The sequence below is a fragment of the Eulemur rufifrons genome, chromosome 15 (genome assembly GCF_041146395.1).
Source record: "Eulemur rufifrons isolate Redbay chromosome 15, OSU_ERuf_1, whole genome shotgun sequence".
In the NCBI taxonomy this organism is placed as follows: Eukaryota; Metazoa; Chordata; class Mammalia; order Primates; family Lemuridae; genus Eulemur; species Eulemur rufifrons.
This window is the reverse complement of record NC_090997.1, coordinates 68,033,424-68,044,606: the sequence shown is the minus strand read 5'-3', so window position 1 is coordinate 68,044,606 and position 11,183 is coordinate 68,033,424. Positions and strand designations below refer to the sequence as shown.

The following is an 11,183-nucleotide window of genomic DNA, read 5'->3' as shown; positions in this document are numbered from 1 at the left end:
TGTGTCAGGCGATAATACCTTTGTCCTAAACACTTTAATTTGCCTTTTTTATTTCCCCTAGTGGTGGCAAAACAATTCTACTCATATTTGTGAAGGAAAATAAATCTCTGCTCTGAATTTTTGTGTTAAGAACATAGCAAGAAAAAAAAGCTACCTGGGTAGCCTGTTTCTCCACAGTGAAATGTAAGGGATATGGATTTTGGCAGCTGCTTTAACCCTTTGGCTCCCTGATAAGGGGTTGGACTACTTTGGGTGTGGGAGAAGGGAGGGGTAAAGAGGACAGGAATCCTATTTAGATCATAGACAAAAAGAAACCAGGAAGTAAGGAGAAATTATTATAGTCTGTACGTAGCTCAGGATGTTAAAGGCAATAGCCTCGGCTGGTTGGTTATTCATTAGCAAAAAGGAAAGAGCCATCGGGACTGTTCTAACGACAGGAACAGACTTGAAGCAGGGAGATAGGTGCTGGCAAAGGCAAGGTGTGGAGATTTTACCTGGGGTTAGTACCTTTCTCTTCTTAACTTTTTCTTGGGACAAAAAGCAAGATGGCACCTTTTTGTTCTCCAATGTCTGTCTAAATAAAACCCTCTTCGTTTTATTTTATTTTTGTTGTGGGATTGTTCGGCAGACAAGAAGAAAAGATATCTTCCCATTGAGCAGCTGCCAAGCTCCCACTTGGTTTTGCTCTGGGGCAGCAGCTGCGGACACAGAAAGCAAACCAGCGAGTCTCTCCAGGTAGGGCTTGCTAGACTGTTCTGAAAACAGGACTTTGCACACTCTCCAAAGTATGGCGAGTTTGCGCTGATTTCAGCGTTGCCTGGTGGAGGAAGAAAAAGTGGATTTGCAGAGACTCGGGGGAGAGGAAGAAGCCTCGTTCCTCTTCTCCCCACCAAGGCACCATGGGCAACGTCTGGCTGAGGATCTGGGCTTACCTGGAGCCCTGTCTGCCCTGCTTGTCCCAGGAGGCAGACAAGCCAGTGGTGATTGCTAATCCAGGGGCCCGTTGCTCCCCTGTCACTCCCCGGTCACAGAGGCAGGAGCCTGAGAGAAGCACCAGCCACTACTTTGTGGCTCTATTTGATTACCAGGCTCGGACCGCAGAGGACCTGAGCTTCCGTGCTGGCGACAAACTGCAAGTCCTGGACACTTCCCACGAGGGCTGGTGGTTTGCCAGACACTTGGAGAAAAGGGGAGATGGCTCCAGCCAGCAACTACAGGGCTATATTCCTTCCAACTATGTGGCTGAGGACAGGAGCTTACAGGCAGAACCGTGAGTAGTACAAACCCACATTTCGTTTCTCAACTCTCTGGGGGCTGGGTAATGAGTTTTCCTTCCTACCTCACTACACTTTCCTAATTTTCAAAAATCTGCCTAGAAAGTATGAGGAAGTACCGGCAAGAACCCGCTAATTGAAACATACCTCCCTGCTGTATGAGAGTGAAACTGGCAGGTGATTGTTGCTGAAATGTCTTCAATGGTAATATTATAATGCTGGTTGCCCTGTTTGACCTAGCCTGGGACACGCTGGAGGACACAGATTATAGGCTCAGATGATCTGGATTTGAATCTGGCTCTGTCATAACTTAGCTATGTGACCTTGAACAAATTATTTGACTCTTCTGCCTCAGTTTCTCATCTGTAAAACAGGAATGACATGACACCCATCTCATACGATCGTTATATGACATAAATGAGACTCTGCAGAAAGTGTGCACTGTAAAGAATATGACACATAATAAGGGTTAATAAATATGATGTTTTATTTAGTTGGCAGCTCCTCGTTCACTTCTGTCTAAATGAATCATAGTTTGTATACTCTCAATGTAGTCTGAACTCACAATATTCTTTCCCTATATCAGTTGTGCTGCACACTGAGCATCTTTCAGTCTTTAATAGTTCAATCATCTCCTTCACCTATGGGTTGGTCTTCAGATAGGCTGTTCTCTCTGCCTGCAACCCTCTCCTTTCTCTTCTTTTCTTGATCAACTCTGACTCATCGTTCAGGTCTCACCTTGTTTGCTCCTCCCTCCAAGACTTTCTAGACTATATTCAGTGTTTCTGCTTAGAGCCTTTAGCATCCTTTGTCATTATTGCTAATTTATTTTCTGCAAGAGTACAAGCTGTGGATCAGGGGGGTGGCAAGGGGAGCCATTGCTACTCTGGAGCTTAGTGTGATGTCTATGCATAATAAGCACTGGTTGGTAAACGAATGATTGCTTATCTGCAGATCTGGGGTCTTTTAAAGAGCAGCTGACAGCTCCCTCTTTTCTTCAACTGTTCCTCTCTGAGTTGCTTTTTTTACCTACCATGAAAATCTACATTAAAAGCATAAGCCATTTTGTATTTTTTTCTCAATGAATTGTCATGCCTTAATTTTTGGTTCGACTCGCAGTCATTAAAACATAATTTCCAGCCTCCCAGAAATTAGTTGCTCTAATCCACGTCTTGGGAGAAAATACTTAGGGGTCATAGATCGATTCAAATATTCTTTGTAATGTAGAATGAATATCAAGCCAGGAACAGATTGTAAATCTCATTGAAATGACATTGAAAAATCACATATATACATATTAAATTATACCATGGTTATAGTCAAAGTAGAGCAATTACTAGATAGAGCTTTAAATGGACGGCAAACCAAAACCTAATTTACAAAATTAATGTTGTGGGGCCAGACTTGTAATTTCAGTTTTTATGTTCAACACACATAATTTCTAATTATTATGTATATGAAATATTTTTCAGCTTATATGTGCTGAAAGTTTGACTCTTTACTGAATATTAATAGCTTTTCAGTGTTACATTCTGAAATATTATCAAATATAATTATATCTTCTTTTTACTAGTTTTCTTGCTAATTAACTACTAATTTCTTTGCAACGTTCTCTGACTCCCATTTTTAATGTGGATTCTTAGCACTTCTTAGCACTGAAAGGATTAGGCCAGTTTCTTGAAAGAAGGTAGTTATGCAGATTAATTTTAACTTTAATGGTATTTCAGGGGTTCTTACAGCTATTTTCCCAAAGCCTGCAACTTTAGTATTAGTTTATGTGGCTGTTTCCTTGAAGATTAATGTAACAGAAGAATTTTGCTAAAATGCATAGATGCAAATGTAGATCATGTGATCTCTATTACCCACCTTATTGTTTATTTGGCTAAATTCAGATACTATAATACACTATCCCTTGTGTAATATCTGTCTGTCACAATGTCATTTTTTTCTATGAAGATTTTTAGTTGAATGTTTTTCTATTTAAAAATTGGATGTCAATTTGTATGTCAGATTCTTTAATGTTTTATTTATGACTTCTTTTTTTACCTATATTTCATAGTGCCTTTAAATTAAGACTAAATATTAAATTAGAAATTTTTAAAAATGATTTCTGTGCTTTTTTAAGGGTAAAATGAAAATGTAATTCAAGAAATGCAATTAATAGGAACTTTTGAACTTTATACTAGGTATCTAATTTGAAAGACATTTAGAATAATACATCAAAAATAAGTATTTTCATTAACAAAATGTTGCATACCACATTGGCAACATGATTTGGATGAATCAGGAAAATCCCACAAGGTTCCTCTGAAGGGTCAGTATGGTTGATAGATTTAAGGTTACTGTAATGCTATCCTAATCTCACATATATCTTTTTGCCATTTCTGAATATTAATTAATTATGACATACCAAGACACCATCCCGCAAGCCCCAGCATTGTGCTGCCTGCAAAGTCACTACCAGGGAATCATTTCCAGGGAGTGCCAGTTGCACTTTTGTGAAGCAGGATTCAGAACACTCTTTCTCCAGTGTCTTTTCAACATTTCTTATCATTGAAGAAAATAATTTCTATGGGAGTCAGATATCTATTCAACAAACTTTTTGTGTATATTTACTCTATTAAAGGCACTTTTTTTTGTATAGTGGGAGACACAAAAATTAATAAGACAGTGATCTCCAGAGAATTTATAATCTCAGGAGACAAGAGTAATAAATCAAGAATGTTATGATAATGCCCTTCAGCGAAAGTGCACCAGGAACATATCTGTAGTGGTTTATTACTCACTGCAGGAAAGGAGACCACACAGCATGGATAAGAGTACAGGACCTCAGTAAGAGGGTGTTAGAAAGGCCTCATTATTAGATTTTGGGGTGTGACTTGGGGGAAAGTTTAAGAAAGCAGAGCATTGCTTTGGATGGGATGTTATCAGGAAGTGTGGTATTTTATGTTTAATTGGGTATTTTTAATAAATCTTATAGAGAAAGAGGGAAGACTAGTTCAAGACTAAAGGTGTAATTGTTCAAGAAACATCAATCACTCAGGTGAGCCAAGATGGGTGAATGTGTGATCATTTTTGAGGTTGGATAACGTTCCTGTTTTTGTGGGCTTTCAGACATGATTATGGAGTGATCTCATTTTTGTCTTGATCTATCATGGTCACAGTGTGGCCTTGTCTGATGTTGATGTTCTGTGAGATTGTTTATGTTCAACAGAGGACACCAAGGCTTAGCCACAAATGCCAGGTCAGGTCCTTGATGTCGGCACTGATTTTCACTTTCTCAGTTAGCATAGACAGACGCTGATAAATGCTGTAAGACAGGGATGGGGAACCTTTTCATGTTAAAAGGCCCCATTAATGTAGCTGCAATCAAATAAGGCCGCGTTCAAGAAACCTCAATTACATGTACTTAAAAGTGTACATTATTTTGTAAAAATCTAACTGCTATGTATTTAATAATTTCAAAATATGAAAAGTATTTGTTAATTTTAAAGTTAAACTTTTAATGACTTTGTTGTGTCTGCTTTTTGTTGGAAAGCATTTGAATGTTGGGTTGCAGCATGGAGGTCTGATGTGGGAAGACCATGATGATGCGGGAATGGATTAGAGAAGAGATAAACCAGGGAAGAGTAGGGAAGTTGCTCCAAAGTTTTTTGGTATGAGATTATAAGAACTTAATTTCGATTTGTAGCACTGTTAAAAAAGAGAAATACAGAGATATGAACAATCTCATGAATGAAGACTCAAAAAGAATTCCTCCTAAGTCTTTTTGAGTATCTTTCTTCAATGTGCTAAGCATACAAAACTAATTTAATTCCTGTAATAGCTCTGCACAGCAAGTTTTCTTGTCACTATTTTCAGGGTAAGAAAATTGAAACTAAAATTTAAATAAATTTGATTATTCTTATTTGGTAAATAGTAGAGGTGAAACTATAAATTCGACATAGAAAAGAAAGAGACTGTAATAAAAAATATGTCATATGGGACCAGGTGAAACATTAAGAAAAACATATTTCATATAATAATTTTTACTGGGGGAGGAATGGTTGAAGCAGAGCAGAAAATAATACATTAATTTTAGTTCATGTTGAATTTGAAGTCCTGGTAGGACCTCTCAATGAAAATGTCCAGGAGAAATTTAGAGACACAAAAATCAAGGCAAAGAGACAAGTCTATTCTGTAAAAATGGACTTTGAAGTCATTCACACAGAGGTGTTTTAGAGGTCACAGTAATGTAAGAACCATTGAGTGTTGTAGACGTCACAAGGATTATAAGAACCTTAGAGCAAGAGCCTAAGAAACAGGAGTGGGGGCAAAGATCAAATCTTTAGAAATATCGACAGTTTAGGTAAGTGTGATGTGTAAATTGCAGTAATTGTCCTATCTGTGGCTCCTTGCGTCCACACCCTTGGGTAGTCTCCTCCCACACTCACTCTTGGCTTTGCCAAGTGACTTGCTTTGGCTGATGGGATAGTAGCTAATGTGACAAAAGCAGAGACTTGAAAAGTGCTTGCACATTGAGGCTTTCTTTTTTTTTTTTTTTACTGCTCTTGGAGTTCTGCAACTACCATGAAAAAACCCAACTCAACCTCCAGGAGGATGAGAAACTGTGTCAAGAAATGCCCTACAGGTCCCAGCTGACTCACTAGCTGCTCATGACCAGGCCCAGCTAACATCAGTGGAGCCCATCCCAAATTGTTGACCTTTAGATTTATGAGCTAACTAAATAGTTGTTATGAAGCAAAACCTAACTAATACATAGAGGAAGAACCACTGAAGGAAACAATGAAGAAGAATTCATGAAATGAGAAGAAAAACAAAGAGCATGTTTTTCAAAGCAAGAAGATAGAATGTCAAAAAGGAGGTTTTGGGTCAAAGTCTACAGAAAGGTGAAGGTAATGAGGAAGAGGGGAAGACCATTAGGTTTGCTGGAGGATTACTGGTGACACTAAGAAGCAGTTTCATAAAGTAGTGATGGGTGATGGCATGCAGTGGAGAGAGAGAGTCATAAAAGGGAATTGGCTGCTCTGGCTGGGACTCTGCTCTGGGAGGTTTAGGCTGGGTTTAGCCATAGAAAAGGATTGTGTGGTAGGGATTTGGATTCACATATGGGACTTAGGTCCATTCTGAGAATGAGGGAAAACAAAAGCAAGAGACAGTTGGAACCCAGATGCGTCCATTTCTGAGCAGAGTCTGCAGGGTTCTAAAGGACTTTGTCTGGTTGGGATTTACAAAACGTTTCACCCTCTCAAAGGCATCTAAGTTGATAGGTATTCAGTATCGTCTGGTGGGTTGGATATTTGGCATTTGGAATAAGGTGAGGGTTCATCTTTAGCTCCATCAATTTCGTCTTCCCAAAATTATAAGAAAAATTTATCGGAGTTTCTTTCTTGGGTGTTATACTCTCACATTTTGGGGTCATGTTGTGGGAAGAGTAAGCTTAGTCCTAGGGCTCAAAGTAGAGGCAGCAAATATATGTAACTTTTAAAGAAGTATGGGCCAGGCGTGGTGGCTCACACCTGTAATCCTAGCACTTGAGGCGGGAGAATAGCTTGAGCTCAGGAATTCAAGACTAGCCTGAGCAAGAGCAAGTCCCCATCTCCACTAAAAATAGAAAAAAAAAAAAAATTAGCTGGACATCGTGGCACACACCTGTAGTCCCAGCTACTTGGGAGGCCGAGGCAGGAGGATTTCTTGAGCCCAGAAGTTTGAGGTTGCTGTGAGCTAGGCTGACGCCACATCACTTGCCCAGGCAACAGAGCGAGACTCTGTCTCAAAAAAATAAATAAATAAAAAAATAAAGAAGTGTGCCTGTAGAGGAAATTTCACAGTACATATATAGGATAGTAGATTAGGAAGGTATCAAGGTCAGAACTTGGAAATACTGAGTCGGATTAACAGTTCCTTAAAAATACTTTGATATTTAATTATATACCTTGTATCTACATTTTTAATATGTTATGTCTATGGTATACTAGTAGAACTATTTTATAAACTAAAAAGAATACACTTAGATCCACCTGTTCAAGGAATCTTTTATATACATAAGCAATACATGGTCCCTTTGCACTTTCGTAGGAGACAGATGGGGAGTGGGTTAGGTAAGCCCTGGTATTCTTCTCATGCAACGGTTGTGGAGTATTCCTCTGTTTAGCCTCAGGCAATTATAATACAGTGATTACAGTGATGTTTCAGATAAAAACAATATAAAAGTAATTTAATAACTTATATTTGTGTTATGCAATAGTTTATGGTAAAACAGGCAGATACTGGTTTTGATGCTGAGTCACTTTGAACTCTGTGCTACTTCTTATCAAAAGTCTAACTTAGGAAAGCAGTAATTTAGGGAAATGAAAAGTCATGCTATGGATTTAGTAGGTCCTGATTAAGTGATAGAAAGCAAAATACTTACATGACAATTAGTGAGACCAAGGAAAACCAACATATAATTTTTCCCTTTTGGAAATTTTGGTGCTTAACAAAATTTCTATCTTTTAAAGCATGGATGTCCATTTTCCAAAATTTTAGTTATACAAAATTTTCTAGTTTATCAATTTTTAAAACTTTTCATCTTTTAACAATATCTTTGATAAATACAAAAGAATATGTGTAACTTTCAGGTAAATTTTAAAGCATAATGATTAATGAACATCCATTTAACCAGCTAGCCCAAGACTTAGACTATTACAAAAATGGGCCTACAAATTCCTCCCCTGCCTCCATCTGCAGAGTAAAACTTTTTTCCCAGAAAATGTTCATAGCGACTAAATTTCTAATAGCAAAAGACTAGAATCAATCCAAATTTCCATTAATGTGAGAGGGATCATTTATGGTTTATTCTATGAAATATTATAAACTAGTAAAAATAATGAGTTGAGTGATATGCAACAACATAGATGAAATTTGGAAGCATAATGTTGCATGGAAAAAAGTTTCAAGAGACTACATGTAATATGATTCTATTTTTATAAAGTCCACAAATAAAGAAAACCAAATAATATATTATTTGGTCTTGTATGTTAGTAAAATATTAAAAAAGGTAAGGTATATTTTAATAAATTTAAAGTAATAAATGGATTGCTATTTGGTTTACTCATCTGAGTATTGTAGTTTCTATACTTCTGTAGACCATTTAAAAAAATTATTAGAAGACACTTATGCCATGAAAAATAAAGTATAGCAAGTATGCTGGCCATGAGGTCAAATATAGATGTTGTAATTGAGTGTATCCCTGAGTCTACCTTCCTCAAAAATTATTTTTGATAAATTATCCTTTAATATTATTCTCCTAACATAAATAAGAAAGATAAAAATAGGTGGATTTTGCAATTTCTGTCTATGACTTTTAAGACCTTCCCCACCTCCATTCTAGTGACAAGAGTCCTTAGGCTTGAGACAGTTCATGAATCCTCTGAAAATGTATATGAAAGTTGTATGATGTTTTCAGGATAAGAGGTTATAGGTTTTATGATACTCTAAAAGGAATTATGTTAAAAAAGTATAAGAACTTTCTAAAATTAGTTCTAAAATTAGTATGGGCAAAAGTTTAAGGTTTATTTCTCTTGAGAAAAATTGATTTGTGTGCTTACAACAGGTATTAAGAATTTATTACACATCACAATTTTCTTTATTCTTAGCTACTGGGAAGCTTAGAGCCCAGTTAAATGCTTATTCATAATAACTCTATTTGACTTTAAGTCTGTCATATTTTCTTCCTCCTCTCACTCTTTTTTAAAATCATTTTAAAATCCCATTCTATAGAACATATGTTGAGTTTTGTAGGGGTCTTATTTTAATCTACTCTAATATATAAATAATGATCAGATAATTAAAATAATTATCATTATTTTATAAACCTAAATATAAAGAAGAAAGGATTTTATGTCTTAATCTATATACTGACTAAAGAATACATTATTTTAATTGTCTTTCTGAGCTTGGTTGGTAAACTAATTCTAAGCCAATCATGACAGGTTGTTTGATAGAATCATAATTAATGAATGTTGGACAGAAATCTACTCTCACCACTCTCTCATCTGGTTCCCAGTTTGCTTTCATGGCTTACATGCCTTTTCATTTGCAACTGGGCACATCTCTTTCTGCTGAGGAAGTTGACCCAAGCTCCCTGCCCTTTCTCCTCATTTGTGTGTTTGTGTACATGTGTAGGATGCATTCCTGTCATCTCCTGATCTGCAGAACAAAACAGGAAAATGCCCTCAGGAGGGCCTTCAACCCTGAGTGAGACCCAGGTGTATTAAAGGATAAGTACAAGGTATGGAGAAAACAATAGAGACAAAAGGAAGGAGACAAAATAGTTTAAAATGTGGATTAAAAAGGTGGATGGGTTTTTAATAAACATGAGAAAAGGAGATATAAGGAATAAACAGATGATCCCATAAACAAAACTAAAAAAAGATAAGCTAATGTTTACAGAAAGCAAATGAAGGGAGAGTGTGTGAGAAACTAAAGAGAATAAGAAAAGGGACTGATGAGCAGACCGATAATAGCATGAATTAGTTGAGGAAAGATTAGGTAAGGATGCTGCGCCAAGTATGGAAATAAGTCAGACAAATATTGTCACAGAGGGAAGTTCTCATGATTCTATGCTTATATTATTTTAACTAATCTAAAAACCCATCCCTAGAGCTTTTGCATTTGTGTTATGTAAGCATTTACACTAAGGAGACTATCACTAGATGCAACTTTTCAACTCATGCTTTACTGTTGGGTCCATAGCGAAGAAAATAAAATGCTAATCATTGACACTGAAAGTGAATTAAGCCCTTTTCTTCCCTCATTCTAGCTTCTTTATATCATACGAATTATCTATTACATTTTGGTGTTGCTTATCTTTCACAATGTAAAAATAAAACAACCTGCAAAAATACACATACCTATTGCATAGACAGTGGAACCAAGTAAGAGACTTCAGGGACCTAAAAATGAATTGAGTTAAAGCAAGTTAATAGTGATATAAAAAATCTTTTACATTTGCTAATAGAAAATTGGCTGTATGGGCAAGGTGGTAAAACAAAAGGCTTCTGTAGGGAATTAGAGTAAGTTAATAGCTTTACTTGGCTCTGAGTGATTCATAAAGTCTCACAAAGAAAGCACTGATACATTTGGGTATGCCTGACATTCTCCATTAGGGCAAAGCTTAATATACGTTATATGTTGATTTAATAGTCAAAGAAATACTATGTTAATAATATAAATAATAAAATCAACTTTTATTCTGCTGGCATGTTCACATGTAGAATATGAAATTGTTTTTTGAGGAGTTAAAGGAACAAATAATTGAATATAGATTGGAGGCATATATAAGCTTCTGCGCTGTTACAATGTTGACTTCTAGGATAGAGCTCATTTAATTCATCTAACCTCTCTGCACATTTACAGTTAAATGGACGATATTTATGTTGTAAAGTTATTTCACTTACTTAATGAACAAAACACTATTTCTTCTTTTCAAAGAAATATTATCAACTTGTTTGACTTTGAAAGTAACTTCACAGATGCTAATTTTCCTCAAACGCAAAGGAAGAACATCTCCCGGGAATCTTCGCTCAATAGCTCTGGGAAGATAAGATATTTCAAAAAGTATTTTGAGGCTGAATAGTACTCCATGGTATACATATACCACATTTTATTGGGGGGAGGACAAGGGCAATATACGTAACCTAAACATTTGTACTCCCATAATATGATGAAATAAATAAATAAATAAATATATTTTGTATTAGCATTTCTAACTGCATTGTTGCACATTGACAGATCATTGAGCACACTGAGTGATTTATTTTTGTACAGGGGGTTTCATGGGAAAAATGACCCCGACTTATATTTTTTTTTTTTTTTTTTTTTTTTTTTAGAGTCTCGCTCTGTTGCCCGGGCTAGGGGGTTTCATGG

General features: G+C 36.4%; 1 protein-coding gene across 1 annotated transcript in view; it reads left to right on the top strand.

The window, feature by feature from the left end:
- The first annotated feature begins 628 nt into the window (after positions 1-628).
- The window catches only part of FRK (fyn related Src family tyrosine kinase), an 83,208-nt gene continuing 72,653 nt past the window's right edge, over positions 629-11,183 (top strand). Inside the window, exon 1 of the mRNA XM_069487420.1 lies at positions 629-1,270. Within this exon, the coding sequence (XP_069343521.1) occupies positions 900-1,270 (371 nt within the window). The 5' untranslated portion in view covers positions 629-899. The remainder of the gene's footprint in view (positions 1,271-11,183) is intronic.